We start from the raw sequence: 22,423 nt of genomic DNA on the forward strand, positions 1-22,423 counted from the left end.
TAATTCAAATTCCTCAACAGTATAGAAACATTCTCTGATAAGGAGTTCCCTAAGTCTATACTAAAAAACCGCCAGGGATCCCGCGTATTTTATTTCTTTCGGAAGACAGTTAAAAAAACGGCAGCCTGCATTGATGGGAGATTTTTTGTAATAGGAGTGTTTGGGCTTGTTCAATTTGATATCATTTTTATTTCTGGTATTGTAAGAATGTGAATCACTATTAATGGGAAATGAATGTTTGTTATTGAAAATATATGATAATAGTTTCATTAAATAAATTGATGTCACCGTGAGGATCCGTTTAGTTTTGAAAACCTGTCTGCATGATTGGCGACTAATAATGTTAAAGATAAGCCTTATAATTCTTTTCTGAGCAACAAAAATTCTTGTTATTTCTGATGCCTGACCCCATACTATAATATTGTAGGAAATTGCGGAATACACAAATGCATAGTAAACATGTAATAATGAATCTGTGTTCAAAATATTTCTTAGTGTTGCCAGAATATAAAAGCTTTTGTTGATTTTTTTACATACTATTTGTATTTGATCTTCCCATGTTAGGTTACAATCTATAAGCGTTCCTAAGAATTTAGAGGAAGTGGAGGTTTCAACAATATTATTATTGACTTCGAAGATGAAATTAGAAGGTATTCCATGTTTTGTGTGAAACTGAATTATTACTGTCTTACTTTGATTCATTATTAGTGTATTCTGCATACAGCAATCCGCAAAATCTTTCAAAACTGAGTCAGTTTTCTGCTGTAGTCTTTGGCGATCAGTGTCAGACACCACAATAGAGGTGTCATCAGCATACATGAAAACTCTACCGTCCTTTATGTTATGAGGCAAGTCATTTACATAGGTGAGGAAGATCAAGGGACCCATGACACTTCCCTGCGGTGTTCCAAGATCTAAATCGTATTCCTTCGATTTGGTTTCACCGATTCTCACGATGATCTTCCGATCTTCAAGAAAGGACGTTATCCAGTCGTTCACTGGGCCACGTAGACCTAGGTTGTTGATTTTTTCGGAGACGAAATTACGATTAACCGTGTCGAATGCCCGCGTTAGGTCAAACGATATGACAACTACATACTCATTTTTGTCCATCAGATCATTAATGTGTTGGACAAGTTCTGTTATGGCTATTTCGGTAGATAGGCCAGGGCGGAAACCATGCTGGCAATCAGTAAGTATTTTATGCTTTGTGAAGAAATCTGTAATTCTTTTGCAAATGATTTTTTCAATGATTTTGGAAAATATGCTCAGGAGAGCAATTGGGCCGTAGTTCTCTATGTTGCTCGTATCACCTTTTTTGAATATGGGAATGATGGCAGCCGATTTCAGAACACTAGGAAAATTGCCTGAATTCACTGATAGGTTTATAATGTCAGCAAGGTATTGTGATATAATACAAGCACACTTTTTTATTATATCAACCGGGATTTCATCTAATCCAGTAGATTTTTTATTAGGTAAGTTAGCGATAACTTCTTCAACTTCCTCTTTAGTGGCCGATATGAATACAAGAGAATTACTTATGCTGTTGGAGGTTGTGCACGACTTCGATATTTTCGATTATTTCCGAAATGTTCAGTCATTTTTTTTTCAATAACAGTGGATAGGTAGTTGCCAAATAGATCTGCGATAATCTTTGGATCCGTGGTTAAATGACCTTCATAAGAGATTTCTAATTGTTTCTGTTTTTTGGATTACCCTGTAAAATTATTTGTGATAGTCCAGATTGCTTTGGATTTATTGCTGGATTTTTTTATTTTGTTGTCGTAGAATTCGCGTTTTTCTTTTTTAATATTTTTATCCACTTCTTTTTTCATTTTTATATAGTGAGTTTCAATTTCAATATCATCAGCTCTTTTCCTTAACCAGTCTAAGTGTTTTAGATTTTCTAAGTCCTTTTTCAATTTGTCTGATAAGATTATTTTATCCGAAAAGTTTCGATTTTTAGCTACCTTCCTTTTTTTTGAGAAGGCTAAATCAAAGCACCATGAAAAATTTCCTAAGAAGAGTTCGTAGGTCTCATCTACATTGCTCATGTTAGTGGATGGCATATTGCGCATTGTCTTCTCAAGGTGAAAACAGAATTCATTTACAGAGGCGTCATCGAAGCTACGGTAGGTATAGTACAGGTTTTCTATTTCAATTTTATTCTCAATATCAATATGAAGAGTAATATCAGTTATTTGAGCGTGATGGTCAGATAGACCTGGATCAAAGTTAATTACTTTGGTTAGTTCAGGGTGACTAGTAACAACAACATTAATACATGAAAAACTAGTTTTGTTATTGATAGTAAAAATTCTAGTGTAATTAGTGACATTCCGAAGGAGCTGAAAATATCAGTTAGGATTCTCGATTCAATTTTTCTTCCTTTCATATCGATGTTAAGATCTCCACAGAGCATCAAATAAGTGAAAGAGCTGAATGCCTTCGTTAGTAGCTGGGATAGCTGATTATAAAAAATGTGTAGATCACCGCCTGGTGACCTATATATATTCACCACGCAACATTTTTTATTGATTGATATTGCAGAGCATTCGATTATATTTTCAATGGAATAATTATTTAAAAATCCTACTGAAAACTGTTGAAAACTGGCTTATATAATCTAAATAACGAATTTGTCTTGGTGACAAAGTTTCGCTATTTTTTTCGAAGGCAAAAGTGATTGGTTTGTGATCAGTATAAATGACAAATTCTCGACCTTCTAACATATTTCGAAAATATTTGATAGCTTCGTAAAATTCCCGGTCATAAGTACTGTATTTTGTCTGAGAACATTTGAGTTTCTGAGAAAAGAATCCCAGAGGTTTCCAAATATTTTCTTCGAACTGATTAACTGCTGCTCCAATGGATTCATTTGAAGCATCAACCATCAAGGCTAATGGACTAGTCATCGATGGGTGGACTAATAAAGCTGCGTTAGTTATTGCCTCTTTCATTTTCAAGAAAGCTTTCTCTTGTGACATGGTCCAACAGAGTTTTTCATTTTTCTTTGGATTTCCTTTCAGGAATTAATTGAAGGGTGCTTGAATTTCAGCTGATTTGGGTATAGATGTTCGGTAAAAATTGACCATACCAAGAAATCGCCTCAGTCCATTAATATCTTCTGGCTTTTTGTATTCTATAATTCCTTGAATTTTTTCATCAGTTGGTTTTATTCCATCTTTTGTGACTAAGTATCCTAAAAACTCTATAGCTTCCTTGCCAAATTCACTTTTATCCACCCACATTAATGGTAATTCCATGATTTTGTAATCTTTCAAACAAAAGATTCAGATGTGCTTTGTGCTCATTTTCATCAAATCAAATCCTTTATTTTCCTGTTCGACAATTTCATAAGTAATTGTATTAGGAATAGTCAGTAAAGCTAAAATTATAAACTACTACACTAAAACTAGAAGCGCACACAAAAACGCATGCACACACCACACATACACTTACGTTAAATAATCATCAACAATGTAATACGCATTCAGAACTGAAAAAATTTTAATCTTTGTTTTGAACATCTCTAATGTTTTGCTTTCTTTTATTTCAGTTGGTAAAATATTGAACAAACGAGGACCTGCAACATTAGGACCTTTAAGAGCAATCCGCCCTCGAGCTAGAGGAACTTGATATATTTTTTTTGGCCTAGTGTTAATTGTATGAGTAGAGCCTATTAAAGGAAATTGACTTTTATTTTGAAAAACGTAGACACAAATTTCCATTATGTACAAGCAGGGTAAAGTCAGTATTTGTAATTTCTTGAAAAAAGGTTCACAGGACTCCATGTAACTTATACCAGTGATACTTCTGAAGATGTTTTTTTGAGCCAAAAAAAGTTTACCTGCGTTGGTTGACCAACCCCAGAAACGTACACCATAGCGCAATCTCGACTCCACTTCAGCATAGTATATAATTTTTAGTTGATCTAGACTGAGAATATAGCTAAGATTTCGTAGCTTGAATGCTATTTTGGTATAAGGCTATCACAATGTACTTTAAAATTAAGATTTTTGTCAATTTCAACACCCAAAAACTTAGTACTTTTTGACAATGGAAGCAGCTGATTATTCACATCAATATATAGTGGGTCAAGAATTTTTTGATAATTACAAAATTGAATAATTACTGTTTTATTTGGATTGAAAACAAGCGAATTACTGAAAAACCACCAGTTCAATGATCTCATTGTTTGCTCGCATTTTCGTTGTATACTTGTTTGGTCGGAGCCTGTTACAATCGTGGCAACGTCATCAGCAAATTTCACACACTTTGCATCAGGAACAGATTCGTCAATTTTATCTATATATACTCGGAATAGTACAGGTCCCAAGACTGAACCTTGTGGTACTCCGAGTGATAGAGGTATCCGTTGAGAGTTCATTATTCTTTTTTTACCATTAATTACATTGGTGATGGTTACATATTGGCTTCTGCCAAACATAAATGAATCGATCCAATTATTCCAAATTTCCCCAAAACCCAGCTCATGTAACTTTCTTGATAGTACCTGAGGATTGACGCAGTCAAATGCCCTGCTGAGATCGCAAAAAATCCCAACAGGGCACTCGCCAGCATCTATGCTATCAGCTAAATTGTCATATATGGATTGAATCGCGGTATTAGTGGATTTTCCACTTCGAAACCCATGCTGCGTATCCGAAGTAATGTCATTTCTGTCAAGATATCTTAAAAATCTATTTAGAAAACAGTGCTCAAAAAATTTTGAAAAAACTGATGTTACTGTTACGGGTCTGTAGTTATTCATCAACTGTTTATTATTTTTTTTGTGAATAGGTACGACTTTGCCTATTTTCAATCTTTCAGGGAATACACCAGAACAAAAACTTAAATTGATGAGAAAAACAAGAGGTTTTACTAATATGTCCAGCGTATTTTTGAGCATGAATGCCGGAACGTCATCGTTCCCTGACGACTTTTTATTATTCAGCTTCTTCATCATTAGTTCAAAAAATTCACTCTCACTAAACGGGTATAACTAAAATCTTGAGGATGATTCATTCACCAGAGAGCCAGTATTATACGTTGTCACGTCTAAATCTTCGACCAATTTCCGAGGAGTTTCTATAAAAAAAGAATTGAATTCGTTTGCAATAATGTTGGGGTCTTTAGTTACAACACCGCTAGACGTAGTGATTTCAAAATTTGACATATTGTTAAATATTGAACCTTGTAATTCAGATACCATTTTCCATGTTTCTTTTGATAAATTACTACTAGACTCAATTCTAGCTTGATAGAATTGTTTTTTGGTGTTTTTTACGAGCAATTTGTGCATCTTTTTCATAGTCGAATATGATTTTTCAAGTTCCGGATACATTTTTTGAAGGTTGAAGTATTCCCTCAATCTCAAGCTAGAGCATTCCACCTCTGGGGTCACCCAGTCTCTAGTTTTATGTTTTTTGAAACGCAGCAATAAAGGAAATTCTATATTGAAGTGGTGAAGAAATATGTCGTGGAAATAATTAAATGCAGAATTACAGTCAATAATATTGTACAATTGCGACCAATCCTCTTGCTGAAGATCGAGTCTGAAAGCCTGTAGTGCCTGTTCGTTATATGAACGTCCATAAAAGGACTTTACAACTTGGGACTCTGTGATGCCAAAATCGATGTCGGACAAGATCATTTTATGGTCTGAAAATGGAAAATCGAGTACACATGTATATCCCTTATTCGGAAAATTCAAGTATATATGATCAATAGAAGAGATTATTGTGTCCGTCACTCTGGTTGGCCAAAAAACTGAGTTACGGAAGTTATACTGAAGCAAAGCATTAGAAAAGTTCACATAGTTACTTCCTAATTTCAAATAATCTAAATTGAAGTCACCACAAATGATAAATTTAACAGCAGGTTTATAATACTTATCCATAATTCTAACTAATTGAGTTTCAAGTTCTTCGTATTTTGCACTTGGAGGTCTATAACAACAAATGATGTTGTACATTTCATCCACTGAAGCAATTAAGAAGTCATCCAGATAGGGGAAGCAAGAATAAAAATCTTTTGTTATTTGATGGACATATCATTGGTACGTCTGCGCTGCATTTTTTAGCCCAAACGGCATAAAGAGATATTCATAAAGTCCAAAGGGTGTAATTATGGCAGTTTTCTCGATATCCTCTGGAGCCATCGGAATTTGGTGAAGTGCCTTGACTAAGTCAGTTTTTGAAAATATCTTTTTGTCCTCCAAATGAAAGGTGGAGTCTTTAATATTTGGTATGGGATACCTATCTGGGACAGTTTTAGAATTCAATGACCTGTAATCCCCACATGGTCTCCAGTCTCCATTTGATTTTCGTACCATGTGTAAAGGACTGGCCCATGGGCTTTTAGAAGGCCGAATTATTCCCTGTTCCATCAAATATTTGAAATCTTTCTTAGCAGCATCCAGTTTTTGGGGATTAAGTCTGCGAACTTTGAAGTGTGTGGGTTGTCCTTTGGTTATTATTTGATGTACAATATTTGTTTTTTCTTTCGATTTATTTAGACATCTACTTGTCAAATTAGGAAAATCAATTAAAAGTCTGCGATAAGGGCAATTAGTGTTTATTGTTTCAATACTGAAACATTTATTAACAAATAATATTTCACCATTGCTCATTGAATTTGTTTTAGTATCAACCAAAATTCCATTTAATAAATTGACTGTCAATCCAAAATTCTTCAAAAAATCTGCTCCAATTATGGCTCTATCAACATCTGCTCTGATAAACTTCCAGTTGAATTGTCTTTTCAATCCTAACGTTAATGTCAGTAATATTTCTCCATAAGTTTTTATTTTAGATCCATTAGCAGCACATAGTGTTTTATTTAAGACTGGTAGATGGTGATCTAACTTTGGTATTAATGATATTTCAGCACCTGTGTCAATTAAATATTTTATCTTGGACTCAGGATCGAAAATTATGAGACGACTTTCATTCGGGCCATTTTCGCTAGTCGTCATTAACGATTGGCCTATAGGTTTTCCGAAGATATTTTGACGAAAGTACAAGGTTGGATATATTTTCTAGCTGAATTTTTGAAGAGTCTTTGGTAATAACATAGTTCATCGTTAGAGTTTGAATCTTGGAATTTTGATTTATTCCTTGATTTTGATCTGAATCTTGATCTTGACTTAGACCGTTCTCCTTCAAAAACTGGGCTGCGTCTTCTGGTACGAGATTCATCAAGTTTTTGAATAAGTTGCTCAATTTTATTTTCTAAGCGATTTTCTTTTTGACCTCAGTTCTTCCTCAGGAAGTTTTTCGTAAAACGTCCGGATAAGTTGTTCCACTGTGTTTGGAAGTTTCTTCAGCCAAGATAATGAGATGAAATTTGGAGTCATTTGTCCTGAGGCAAGATCCTTCATTTGCCGATAGAGCTGACTAGGTTTTCTGTCTCCAAGTTGACACTCACTGAATAACTTCGTCATTTTTTCTTCGTCTGATATTTGATACATTCTAATGAGTTGACTTTTTAGTAGTTCATATGAATCTGAAGAATTTTTGTGCTGTATTGAAAAAAGATTTGAATTTTCTTCAACAATACTGCAATCTAAAACTGTCAGTATCTTTCCAAATTTGATTTTATTGGAATGTATGCTATTTAGGTTAAAAATTGTTTCTACGGTATTGAACCACAGTTCGGGTTCAGTCTTCCAGAAGGATGGTAAAGTGATGTCGTGAAACAAAACTGTTTGCTTTGTTTCCCGAGCCTCAGTGCAAGAGCTCCGCACACTCTGAGGAAACTTGGAAAATGGAAAAATTATGTTTTTATGATATTTTCAGCTCAGTATAGGTTACTCAGCATTGAAATATCATCTCCTGAGTGTTAGGAAATCTTTTGCAAGATGAATAGCATTCGTTTATTTTATTTGGCGAAAAGCGGTCAGTTTCAGGGAAATGCCGTTTTCACTTAGCTAGATAGGGAAATCATGTTTTCTTCTAAGAGACATCGATAGAACTTTTAATTAGCTTTCGTTTGATACCAGAATGATTTCTGTAGCGTGACTGGTTCAGATTTTATTTAGATTTTTGTCGGATTTGGAATTAGAAGTATCGGAGGAATCGAGTTCCGAAAGCTTCGACCAAATCTTACACTTGTACTTTCAAATGCATTTTACAGCCAGAAGGAATAGAGATATCGAAAAAATTTCATCAGTAGTTTCGTTTCGAATTGTTGAATACTATTCGAATATGAAGTTGAAATTTGAAAATCGCAAATTTCCGTTAAACTTTCCGTTAGGCAAGTTGTTTGCAACGATCTCGCCCCAGGGCAAAATCAGGTCACCGGCTAGCCGGCTTTTGATTGGCTGGTGGGCATGGCGTGATTATTGATTTTTCAGTCGATCGAAGTGGATGTGATTTTGTGAGGGATATGATTGGCCGATTGGAGCTCGTCCACAAACATATAAATATGCAGAGTTTTGCATTATTCGTTCAGGAGTGGGCTAACCTGTGGAAGATCAGTATCAACCCTGACAAGAGTCAGGCGATACTGTTCACCCGCAGGTTCGTACAACCGGAAGGCAACGTCATCTTCAACGGACAAGAGATTCCGTGGACAAACAAAGCAACATATCTCGGGGTCATCCTAGACAAGAAGCTAACATTCCAGGAACACGTACAACAGAGAATTGGAATGGCCAAACAGGCCAGAAGACGCCTGGCGCCGATCATAGGAAGAAGTAGTAACATGGCACTGAAAGTCAAGCTACTGATGATCAGAACGATCCTGATGCCGATAATTCTGTATGCATGCACTGCCTGGGGCCAGTGCGCGCAGACATACAGAAAGAAGATCCAAGCATTTATGAACACGAGCGTAAGGGCCGCCGTAAATGCTCCGTATTACATCCCTAACAGATTCATATACAGAGATCTAGGACTGGACACGCAGTATGTGGACGTGTATATGAGAGAACATGCAGAAAGCATGTTCGATAGAATCAGATCGCACTCAAATCCAGCGTTTCGCGATCTACACGATGCGTTGAATATGGGTGACCCCAGGTTCCGAGAAAGGGACAAACATCCAAGGCCGACCAGACAAAATCAGAGACCGCCCCCACGAGTCGCCGTCAGGCGGCTCAGGCAAGTATAAAAATCTTAAGTGTATTAACCATATACTCTCTTACAGGAAAATGATATTTAAACCGAGAAGTTAGATAGGGAAATAAAAGCACCTAAAGGCTGGTTTCCAACCAAAAGAGGTTAGACATCAATCTTGCTGAAGTGCCAGCAGCTGGATTGAGGACCGTTTCCTTAAGAAACGGGGGTGGAAGGAAAGGGTCGCCAGGTCCAAACCTGCGGAAGCATTTCCGTAAGGAGGGAGCTTGCGACCTGGGCACACAACCCGGGAGGGGCATGGGGGGGTTATTCGTTCAGATACTTTTCAGATTGAGAATACGTAATATCGATATTTGGAAAGACTTCTATACTTGCGATATTTGACTGGCGATTGAGATATTCCTTGGCTAGCATTTGAAAGCGATTATTACGATTGGATTATTGGATATTCTTCGTGGATATTTCAAAGGATTCATCGAGTTTTTGTAGTTCTTTATGGAACTGAGAGAATTCGTTGGTTTTTCTAGTTCTTTTTAGAACTAAATGAATTCGCTAATTTTTTTTCCGATTTTCAGGTGACAGGATCAAATAGAATTCGTATAATTTCTCTGGATCTTTTCAGATCCAAATAGAGAAATACTTTTTCGATTTTCAGGAGGTTTTTTTAAATAAATGAATTCGTAGTCTCTGGTTCTTTTCAGAACTGAATAGAGACACTTGAGTATTGGACCAGGAAGTCAATTGGACCTAATTCGGGAGTACGAGGAAAGTCAATTGGACTTAGATCTGGACATCGAGGATTTTTCTTGGAGGATTTTTCCGATTTTGTAGGGACTTCAAAAGAATTCGATCTCTAGTCCTCCTTAGGACTCAATAGAGATAATTTTCGGATAGGGATTTACAGGAGGATTTTTCTAGAAGTCGTTTCAGAGGTTTCCTTCGTGTACAGTCGTAGTGTTGGACTTGGCTGGAGCAGACTAGGAGTAGCGGCTTCCCGGAGTCAAGTGGACTCAGATCTGGGCGGATTGCTGGCCGAACTTTTTTTCGTTTCAGAGTTGCGGTTCCTTACGGCACGCCAGGGGAAGCTGTCCAAAATCCTACAAAGGAAGAGTAGGTCTCCACTAAAGTTGCCCGGTCTCATTCCACCCGGTCACCTAGCGGTGTTAAACGATCGAGGTGTTCAGAGATTAAACTCGGGGGAGTCAAGCCATCATTAGACTAGCCTCTGGGCTGTCGACTCAACGTTACCGTTGGGACCTTCCAGGACTTCGAAACCTTTTTTCCACATTTCCTGCGGACGACCCTCATCCTAGGGTGCGGTTCAACAGTTAGGCTCCGCGATCCTTATTTATTAGCTCAGTTCACTCTGTAGGCCTTGGCTAGGGAATTAGTTTTCGCGAACCAAGAGTGAACTTAAGTCTTAGCTTTCCGTGAATCCTTTCCTCTGCCTATTTCCAAGTCAGAGTCATTGTAGGGATTTTTGAAACACGAAATGCAGACTAGGGCACAACACGCGCGAGCGCAACTTGCAAGGGATACGACAGTGCAAAATCGCGTGGTCAAACCCTTCGACCGAATTATTCCTCAATTAGACAATTTTAGTTGCCCTTGTGCGACTTCTACAGAGCAACGAGAAATCCCCATGGAATCTGTGTTCGCGGGACGTAGTATTCCCAGAACTCCAGCTGAGACATCTAGTCTAAGGATGTCTCATGCTATCCGAAACACATCTGTCAATGAGGACACTAGTACCTCTTCCGTGGTCGCAGAGCGACAAAACCGTGGCACTTTCGGTTCCGTTGCAAGTCGTTTAGTTAGAGAGAACGAAACTTCTCAAAGGACTCAGTCCTCAAATCGCGATAAATTATCGTGCAGTCAAATTGTTTTAAATCGATTTAGGGCATTAAATACCCCAAACACGAGGAAGATGGACAACGAGACTTTTGCTAGAGAACATCAGGGAATGTTACTCGAGAAGCGTCCCAATAAGGGAAAAACTTCGCAGACTCAGAGCGCGCCCCAGTTAGGGCTCCGCGCAATGATGAAAGCAGCAAGAAAACCCGATACACTAAGATCAGAGATGAAAAAGATGGAGGATGGAATCCCTCCAGAAAGGACAATTCTGTCTGAAAGTTTCAATGCTTTCAGGCAACGAGAGGTGTTAGCTACTTATGTAGAGACACCTAAAGTGAACATGTACAGGGTGTACAGCCATCCTGTACCACTGACCAATTTCGAGGTTACAAAGCCATTGTCAACCTCAGACAAGAGTTCATGCAGGAGCAGCCGACACACTCGAGACGAGGAAAGTTTCGAGTGCAACGTGGGACTCTTCAGGGAGGAATCGCCGGCGGGCGTTAAACGCAGAAATGGAGCTGAGATTTGGTCAAGAGGATTCAAATCTGGATCGCCGGCGGGCGTTAAACGCAGAAACGTTTTCCGAAATACGGAGTATTTCGGAAATGAAGAGGAGTCGCCGGCGGGCGTTAAACGCGGAAAGGCCGAAACCAGGAGGGTTTCGGAAGTGAAGAGGACATCTTCAGGGACGAGTACCTGGAGGATGGGTACTCCGACGAGGGATGTGTCTTCGACGGGTCGCCGGCGGGCGTAAAACGTGGAAGCGGAGGAGCAGGACAGGTCGTCCGACGCCAGGCGTCGCGACGCCTCCAGGTCCAAACCCTTAGCGGTGCCTGGGAGGGAGATGTTCGGTGCACAGGAGCGCCTTACATCTCTCGTGAAGGTGCAACTGAGGCCCTAGCGGAAGTGCTAGGGGGAGGTGGAATGCCAGGGGGGCATCCTGAAGGCAGCTGGGCCTTGAGGATGCCTTCATGGCGGGCGAGGTTGCTCAAACAAATCGAGGCATTCAACGAACTAGTCGGAGCATCGAAACAGCCTCCCGTCGAGCTCAGACAGAAGCTGAGTCCCGAAATCCCTGGGATTCAGGTCTGGGAGGCCTGCCGGCCGTCTCGGCGAGAAGAAACGGTAACCACGGTAACCGGCGGGGTCGGTGTAGCTATGCACGCCTCCGCCAATGCCGAGGTACTTGGAGTGTGGGAAGGTGACGTCCAGCGCACCCGGCTGGACTACGAGCACCCCTCCCGTCCTCCAAAACCAAACCGTTTTGAAGGACAGTGACAGATTTTGCACGATTGAATTCAGTTTCTGGCTCCATGCTGTAGTCTGGACTAGTTTGACTGATAGAACAACGATCTTTTTCTGTGGAAGTTGAAGGCGTAGTAACTGCTGGATTAAGTATAGGTGTAGACTCTCTACTCATTTGTTGAATAAGTTTTTCTATGCCTTCCATTCTCCTATTATTATTTTCGAGATTTTCTATCAGCTTATTACAAAGAATCTCTAGCTTGTTCACCTTTTCAATAACACTACCTTCTGCTTGAGATTCCTTAGATTTTTCCCGATTACTGATTTTGCAAAGAAGTTCTGTGAAATCAAAGTCTTGGGAATTTATCATTCCAGGATATTCCTTAAGAATTTCAGCCTCCAGCATTATTTTCATGTCAGGAACAGTTCCACCAGGATTGACATTGAAATATTGAAGCAGGTTAACTATCTGCTCTCGCGAAAGGTTTTGAAGTAACTTGACCATGGTTTTATCAAATGCGTAAGAACTATTCACTTCTTGGGGTCACCAATTGTAGTTTTTAAACTACTTTTAAAAAACGTTTTTGACTGAAGTTTTTATTGATTCCTTATTTTATTTTCTAAACAAAATCATCTAAACAAACACATCTCCTAGCAACACCTAGCATACTCCATTTGAAGGAAATTGTAGGGCACTACAAGGTTATCTGCATTTATCTTGTGATTTGATTCTTAAAGATGTTCGTACATTACAGATTTTTGGTCCAAACAGACGTGTTCACGCAGTCTTACGTCAACATTTCTACCGGTTTGGCCTGTATAAACTGCAGAGCATGTGGATCAACTTCAGAAGGATCAAGAAACTTGCCACGATTTGTAACTCACGAAGACAACCAGATTTATGGCTCAACATATTTTCATGCATTTTTTGAGTCATCGATAAGAAGTGCTGAAGAAAATTTGGGTATAAAATTTATATCGATTCAAAAATCTTGCGAAGACAAATGCATTTAGCATTTGAATTTTATGAAATGTTGTTAATACATATTCAAAAAGGTTCATTTTTTTAACAGAATTGTTTGGACTGATGAATCGAAATTTCCAAGAGAAGGAATTTTCAATAAAAAAAATGATCAATGTAAAAATCGTGTGTTTCTTATTCTGTGAATTATCGTAATCTCAGGTTTTACTTTTTAGATAAAAAAACTATACTCACCTCTCCTCCTCACTTTCAGAATATTTAATTTTAGAATGAACTGATTCTGAAACTGAATGCTTCTTATATATTTCTCCATTCACTTGTTTTCCTTGCTCTAAAAAAAAATTCACTACTATTTATTGAATATTGATAATTGCAATTTGCCGTGAAATAAATTTATCAAAAACACTTTTAAAAGACCAGAGAGACAGCATTTTTGGTCTGGTTTGGAAAAAATTTTAGAAAAAGTGTTTTAACTAGATTCAATAATCATATTTATTAAAAAGTCGGGTAAATTTTCGTTTCAAGCACACCCGGCGATTTTTAACAAATTTTTGCGTGTACTTACTATTTTGTTGCGTAGATTTATCTAAGTTTTATTCAATTAATAATGAAATTTGGAACAATCATGAAATACAAATCAATTCAAAGAACTAAGATTATAAAAAAAAAGGAAAGAAGAAAAAAAAATCACATCAAAGGTGCTGCTTCGTTCCCTCCTGTTCATAAAAGAGGACATATGCCTCATTGCTCACAAGTGATTTTGGCGAAATTGGGAACACGTGTGAATCGTTGTATTCATGCCACGTGCCACTATATGGGTGTCTGCAATATGCTGTGTAATGCCCGCTGTAAGTAGTTCCACTGTGATTTGAAAGTGCATATAGATTATAACGACAAGGAGCAACATTGTCTGCTGCATAACTGCTCATATCTAATCCATCTGAAGAAAAGTCAATGGAAACATTCAATTTGCCTCTGAACCTTTCCGTCGGAAAGAATCTTTTAAAATGAATTACTAAAATACGGGGAAACTTATAGATCGATAAGGACTTTGTACATTTTCTCCTTTGCTTGCACCCCGAACACATTGGTTTTTCATCTCCATCCAGAGTTTCCTCTCTTGTGAAAGAATCCAAGCAATGTGACAAACTCACTTGGCCAGATCCTTGTGGTATGGGAAGGGACAAATCCCAGAAAGGATCAAAGATTACTGATGAGTGTACACAGTGTGTGCACTTCATAGTGGATTTTAATTGACCAACGAAATAGTCTACAATCGTGGAGTTGTTCATATTCAAATATCTCTGCCAGGACTCTTGTGCTTTTCCGTAATCGCTCAATTTTTCGTCAATCTCAGTTAAGACGGTTCCGGTTTCTCAGTAATTTTGTTGAGATCCTCATGTAAACCTTCTGAAAGATATCAAAAAAATTCGTGGGCGTCTTGATGGGCAGAACCCATGTATCTAGGGGCAAATCTTTGAATCTGATTTTTGAAGTAGACTGTGTTAATTACTCTATCAGATGAATCTTCTGACCATAATTCCTTGATATATTCTGCGAGCGATTTGATTGAAACACCTTTCATACTAGAAATACTAGTATTGATATCTTCCATGTATGCATTCTTTTTTAGGTATTCCAGCAACCATCCCGTGTTTGATAAACATTGGATTATACTGTTCACGAAACAGGTGTTTCCAAGATTTTTTAAACCATTGAACCCAAGAGTTTTGATTGAGGAATGTATCACTGATCTATTGTTGCAACTACGTTTGCCACTACTATCTTCTTCTGAGTAAACACGGATAGGATGATTCACCCCTTCATTGGACTGGTAGGATAAGGAATTCGAAGAAAAACTGCACAAAACTGAATTAGATATTAGTTCTTTTGAGGGCTCAGCCAGAGGACCAAACCCAGCCTCATTTAGAGTTCCCACTTTCTTTTCTGTCAAATCTTGACGGTTTTGCTGCGAGTCTTCCACCAAACTGCACAACTCCAGTTCTTGCACTGTCTGTACATGCCGATATATTTTGTTCATGGGAAACATTGATAATTCACTTAGAGTTTTTGATTGAGGAATTGTACCTAAACATGAAGCTGCATTTTCTCTTTGGATCAGAATGCTAATTCTTTGAATCAAGAAAGAGGTAGCTCTTGGGTCATTCGTTTCTTTGGATATCCTAATGCCGATTTCACGAATGAATTCCAATGCTTGGGGGCCTGAGGTACCAAATGTTTTGATTCCAATTGCATAAAAAATGAAATTATCTTCCAAATAATTGTATTTCCGTGTTTTTGACAATTCCGCTGATGAAGCTGCTGCATCGCTGTATACAGAAGTCGAAGGAACGTGACAAGGAGCCAAAGTATCGACGCATGTGAAATCCCAGACAACCGGTTATCCTTTCCGCCAAGGAATGAGAGTCATGCCATCTGGTCGTTTCCCATCATCGCTGCAAGTGCCTGGGGGTTCTAAGATGGAAGGTATATTTGCCGAACCTTAGGCACGTTTGATGACATCATTTACAGCTTGATGACGGGAAAAGCGCCCGGCGCTATATCTACAACTCAATCCATGATATCCTCGGGTGTCTACTTCCACTCCACACTTGCATTTGTGTTGAACAGAAATATTGGAACCTAGTCGAAGACCTACAGCAACTCTAAAAGATTCATTGTCTGAAAATGTACCAAGGGATGAAACTGGTAAGGCATCCAACCAAGCACCTGCATGTTTTGACGACACTGCTTTTATACGTGCCTTATCTATAGGAGATTTAGCCAAGTCTAACAAATTATTCAAGGCATTTCTTACAAGAGGACTATCCCAGGTTTGTTGAAGATTTTTTCTGGTTCTTGGTACTTCTAGATTAGTTCGTGAGATCCATAGTTGTTCGGTCTCGCTCAAATTGTTATCCGATGGAAAGGAGGGTGGTAAAATTGAATCTATCATATTGATCACACTATATGCGTAGATTACGAATCCGAAAGAAAAAAGCGGCGCTCTCCCTTATTAACAAAGTTACGGCCTTCAAAGTTCTGAAAAGGGCAACTTTTCAGCCTTCTTTTTCACGAAATAAACTATTCAAAAACACAAACATCTATTTACTAGGTCACCTTTACACCTTATTCCTCCTTCTTTGACATTTTTCACTTCAATAATAAACATTTTTCCAATAAAAATGTTAAAAAATGTACGGACCTTGGTTTTGGTTACATATCTCTGTATTTTACGTTTTTAAGGTTAATGGCATGGTTGGTACGACTGATGCAGTCCATATTCTTGAAATAATTCAAATGCTTTTTACCTTCATTCTTTAGATCGTAAATTGGTTTTTGGTGGTGTATTACGAATTTGAAATAGTAGGCGGCGGCAAATACCAACCGCTTTTTTCTGAAATGTCACTAGTAACTAACCTTAAAATAGAATAATGCCACCAGGAGAAGCATTTCTTTTTAAATTAAGTTTTTTTTAAGGAAAATGTTGATTATTGAAGTGAAAAGTGTCAAAGAAGGAGGAATAAGGTGTAAAGGTGACCTAGTGAATAGATGTTTGTGTTTTTAATTTAAATAGTTTATTTTGTGAAAAAGAAGGCTGAAAAGTTGCCCTTTTCAGAACTTTGAAGGGCCGTAACTTTGTAAATAAGAGAGAACGTCGATTTTTTCTTTCGGATTCGTAATCTACGCATCAAAATACGTAAGTACACGCGAACATTTTTTCAAAATCGCCGGGTGTCCTCAAAACGAAAATTTACCAAAAGTCGCAAACAATAGAGCATTTGTTAACGCGTATTTCAGACAGTGATTTTACTGTGCTTGCTTCTAGTTGTAAGTATGTTGCCCTCCCTGCGAGAGAAGAAATGAGTCGTGCGAATGCTCGACAAACCGTCCAACTGAAGCATGATTTGGGTGTTTTGGAAACCTACATTATTTGAAAAAAGTCACTAAAATTTTCAGGGTAAGCAAAATTCGGTTCAATTCAGAATATCTGCTCTCATTATTTACCAAAATCACAGCAAAGGACAATATACAAGTTATTGTCACAGAAAATACAGTCCACGTACAGAGTGAGCCAAATTGAACACTTGTAAAGGAAAACTCTTGTTTTCAAACCAGATATATGGAAACTGATGGCTCTGTCTGGAGGTCAAATTTTATGTCAAACTCAATGGTGAAAACCGCATGTCGATATCTATCATCTATCATTCAAAACAGTCAACCAATTTCCAGGGCCGTAATTTAAAAGGGAATAATTCACACAATTATAATCGAATATTTCCGAAAAATCCCGAAATATAAAATTGAATTCAATTTCTCAGTATGAAGTGAACGTCTACGATCCAAAAACTACAACAAAAATACAGGTCCGTATTTAAACATTCAAAGATGGGGGTGACCCAAGTCAGATGACACCCTGTACAAAAGATTCATGGATATATTCTGAGAGTCCATACCAAGTGCCAATAGCAAAATGTGAACATATTTTCAATATGTCTGCGAATAAAGAAGATATAGGCAAAACAATAATTTTGGATTTTTTTGTTTTTCCTGTATATCTCCAGAACCAAAATAGCTTTATTCGATTTCTTCATATCATTGAATAGGTCTCTAAAATACACAACTTTGCCATAATTTAACCGACACTCTATCTCTTATCGTTTACGAGATCCCCATGTACAGAAACGAATTAGAATAGCCCTGTATAAAATTACGATAACAATTATTAAATCTAATTCAGCAAATAGATTGGTTTGTTGCTCATAAAAGGTATAACTTTGTTGCATGAGCAAGTCAGCTAATCTATCAATGAACGTTGTAAAATTGGAGATATAAAAATGTGAAATGTAGGTAAACATCAAAATTTGCAAATATATAAAATGTATAAATGTGAAATAGTAATATCAAGAGACACATAAATATGAATTTCAAAATGTATAAATGTAGATTGTTAATATCTAAAGATGTAAGAACATAAAATTTCCTCAATAAATATGCTGTAACTTAGGAACAATGATAGATATCGATATGCGATTTTCACAATTAAGTTTGTCATAAAATTTGCCCCTCAGACACAACAATTAGTTTTCATGTATGTAGTTTGAAAACAGGAGGTTCCCTTTGAAAGTGTCCAATTTGGCCCACTCTGTACATACATTGATACTCAACAAATTGTTTTTCACGAAGAAACGTGTCCCAGAGGTGTCCTCTGACTCAATTATTTTTTACTGATTTCAATTGCAAATTATTGGCCATAAAATGAAACGCTTCATTTTTGAAGCAGGCTAGACTTATTCAATGGTTGAGTTTATAAAGACTATAGTATTGAATTGTATCGGAAATAAAATATTGTAGTAGTCGAGTTTTACTCACCCACCCTTCCGTGGTTAATACCGATTTCTGTGCCACTAGTTTTATGAAGTATACTTTTTTTTCTGACAGGTCCAATTTCTGCGTGATCGGAAGTGGAAGATATTTTTCTGCTTGGTGTCTCAAAGCAGGGATTATCATGGCCGTGTGGTCCTTCAACAATACTCACTTTCCTACTCATAACTAAAAATATCCGTTGAATTCAGTAACGGGATAAGTGAGCTGGTGTTTGAGCTGCAATAAAATAGAAATTTGTTCAAGTAGACAGAGAAGTAACAGATCAACTGCAGTGGCAATAACGCTATAGTCCATTGAAACGTTACATTTTTCAGGCCTTAGCGTGCGCTTTTCAGAGAGGGCAACTTCAGTTTTTTTATACGCAATGGTGTAAGTTTAAGCTTAAGTTCAAATATGTGGAATCGACATCTTGCAAAAAGAGATGCAAAGGGTTTTTGCACTGTATCTCGTAAACCAGCAACCCTACAGAAAATGTTATGGCAAATTGAATTGTCTGCAACTTCACTTTCATAACTTTTCATCGTAAAATAGAAAATTAAAAAAAATATAAACCACTGAATATTTTTGAAAAAATATTCTATCGAATTTCATTATTTCGGACTTTCATTATCTAATATGATATGAAATGAATTGAAATCCCTAAAAGAATCAGTGAAATTACAAAAATGAACCTGAAATGAAAATTGCAATGGAACAAAATACAAGCAACAATTGAAAATTGAATAATTAAAAAGAAATAAAAATCAGAGTAGCCGGTAAATGAAATTCTTTGTGATGACCGTCCGCTTTTGGTGGCCTGGTTTTTGTGAGGTTGCTACGGATAGTCTTTCCGGATCTGAAGCAGGGTCTGATGTTGTACTTAGGTTAGGTTAGGTCCAAAGTGAGTGGGTCTATTCGATCTCCACCGCAACCCGCAAAGGTTTATTGTGGCTCAGACCTATTAACACTCGACCGAATGAAATGTTTCCAAAGTGTTTATGAAACTGCTATAAATAGGAAATTGGCACTGTTCCATAAAACAGTATAGTCATTATCCATATTTTGTAAGGCCTTTTATAAACACCACAAAACAGTTTTATAAACATTTTGGCAGTTACTATAAAATTTGTCTAACACTCTTAAAAAGTAGTTTTATAAAGACTTCCCTTACTGCATTTTTGTAACATATGCAAGCGATAATTATAAAATAATCAGAAGACAATTTTATAAGAGTTTTTTAGTAGTTCCAAGTAGGCGTTATAAAATATAATGCAGCCGAAAACGATAACAATAAAATAAAAAAGTGTTAAAAATGTTTTCTTGAAGACGCAAGAAGTAATTTTGTATTAGACACTAGGAAAAATATAATAGATATGTCACCAACTGAAAACTAACAAATAGAAAGGTTGAAGCCATTTTAATATTTCACTTCTGTACTTATAAAACTGTTGAAGATATTGTTTGTGTTTCGAAGATTGTTATTTTTACTGCAAATGAAATTTTATTGACAAATATGTAGCCTAATATTAGCAAAATTTGAGCGGTAAAATTATTAATTATACAAAAATTCACTCTGTCGACGTATTAATTTTCTGGTCGCAAACTTAACTCACTTTATTTAAAATAATAGAATGTTATGATATTTATATGTACTTTTCAGCTGTAAATATCACTATATGTGTGGTATTTCATATTTTCAACTCATCTAATTTCAGTATCCCGGATCGCTATCATTTAAAATGGCGTCGTTCTATAAAATAATTTGGTATCAGTAGCAAGCACTTCAACGTATTTTAGCCATTATGTTACCCCTATAAAACTGTTAAGAAACACTTAGTTCTGGGAGTGATGGTATTGCGGCAGAGTCGGACTACTTTTAAAGCTTCTGGTTTCTACAAAAGTGCTTGTATGAATGAAAGATTTCTCACATATAGTTTGGATAAATATCATTTGTCTTTGATGCTTTGGGTAAAAAGTTTCTTTCATCAATTATAAAGGCTAACCGACGGGTTTTAACCATTATAATAACCTTTTCCTGTTTTTAGCAAGAAAAAAATTGAAGCACTAGGTTAGGTAGGATAGTTTGAAGTGTTTTTTTTTTAGTATTTCCTATATACAGGGCGACTCAAAAAGCTTTCAGAAAGTTTTTTTATGGAACACCAAGTCATTTCTTCGTCTATTTGAAGCACCTCGAACCCTCAATAAATGCTCAAAATGGCCGCCATTGAGTTATCATTTATTTTTATTTATATATTCGGGATACAAACAGAAAAATCCACTACAGTATCCACACAATGGAACTATTATCAAATTGAAAGTATAAATTAATTCACTAATATATGCATATCATAGTGTCTAAAATTAAGGATGAATTAGAATTGAATACAGTAACAATAAAAACTGATTATTAGTTACTGACAAAATGTATCAATGAATTATAATTTATAAAAATGAGTTTTTAATATTTTTTTGGCCGTAAGCTACGATGTATTAAAGATATGGAAGTATTTTGCAAGAGTGTTACCTTATATTACTGGAGTTTTCTCCTAACACCAAACCGTTCTAGATCCACTATTAAGATTTCCAACCGTATTTTTTTCAATAGATGGATTTTCTGAAATAACTGAAACAAAACCAAACTAGCCCAAACCAACCATTATTCCTTCTTTCATTAAACAAAAAATTATAAAAAAATATTTGTTACAAATACAGTATTCGAACCCGCCAAAAAAATTAATCATACGTCAACCAGTCAACATCCCAACATCAAAGACATTTACACTATGAATACCTAAGTATATGGATACGAATACTGTCACGAATTAATTATAGAAAGCGGGTTGCGAACCTATACAATCGAATTTGAACGCGAACGCATACGCTCAAATCACAAAATTATCGGAAACCTAGATACTCCCAAATTGATAAAATTCCGTGAATCACCTTGTATGGTTTAGCTGCTAAAACTGAACTCCCATCCAACTCATTTCTATATGAAATATTTTTTCGAAACACAACTAAGCATCCCGTTATTTTGATGGATTTTTACACAGAATACTAAGAATACGGCCCTGTTGATATTTGTTTGCCTTTCTGCTCCGCTGTGGCTCTGCTGTTGGTACACAACTATTGTGATTGTTTATAAGTTAGTTGGCAACATTTTTGCTAATAAACGACAGTTTGGTGACTCTGCTGAGTGAAACTGCTTCACTCAGAACAAATTATTCAGGTTTTCTAAATAGATAACTAAAAACTGAAAGTTGAAAGTGCAACCCCTTTGTATTTTACAGTCCTCCGAATTGTGAATAATAAGGTTGAGTTACTAAACCCAATGCCTTGAAAATATTGAATTTACTTATGGGGTACCTATACTCAATAAAAATCAAATATTTAGAAGTTGCTGAAGAACTAATTTCCACCACGATATCGATGGTGTCCCATTTGAATAACTAATTGAAAATATTCTTACTGAACACAACTAAAATTTTGATTTTTTCAAAGCTGTGATTAGGAATCGATGTCAGCTTGTTGTTCTTAAATGCTGCATTTTATTCTTGGTGGCAGCAAATATATATTTTCGAAAGCGATTTGATTTTATAACAGTTATATTAGTGTTTTTGAATTGTAGTGAATTTACCATACTATAAAATAATTGGGATATTATCACTGAAGTGACAATATGGTAATGAAAATAAAATAGTGTCTGAAAGCATTCTAATTAAATAATTTCAGTCTCGCAGAAACTGCTACATAACAATTTACTTTTATAGGAAAATAACTTAGTTGTAAAAACTTTTCTGTGATAATTTCCTGACTATTTTATAATGGTTTTTTAATTTTATTTCATAAACGTTTCGATGATAATTTTATAAAACACTTTTACTGC

General features: G+C 36.6%; 1 protein-coding gene across 3 annotated transcripts in view; it reads right to left on the reverse strand.

The window, feature by feature from the left end:
- Nha1 (Na[+]/H[+] hydrogen antiporter 1) overlaps positions 1-22,423 on the reverse strand; it is a 95,273-nt gene that overhangs the window by 39,382 nt on the left and 33,468 nt on the right. For all 3 annotated transcript variants that reach the window (XM_074176628.1, XM_074176626.1, XM_074176627.1), the window contains 2 exons: positions 18,544-18,774; positions 13,405-13,501 (listed from right to left, as the gene is read on the reverse strand). In XM_074176628.1, coding sequence (XP_074032729.1) covers positions 13,405-13,501; positions 18,544-18,721 — 275 coding nt within the window. In that variant the 5' untranslated portion in view covers positions 18,722-18,774. The remainder of the gene's footprint in view (positions 1-13,404; positions 13,502-18,543; positions 18,775-22,423) is intronic.

The sequence above is a fragment of the Leptinotarsa decemlineata genome, unplaced genomic scaffold (genome assembly GCF_025532065.1).
Source record: "Leptinotarsa decemlineata unplaced genomic scaffold, Ldec_3_MD MMD2_tig00001973_RagTag_RagTag, whole genome shotgun sequence".
NCBI lineage: Eukaryota > Metazoa > Arthropoda > Insecta > Coleoptera > Chrysomelidae > Leptinotarsa > Leptinotarsa decemlineata.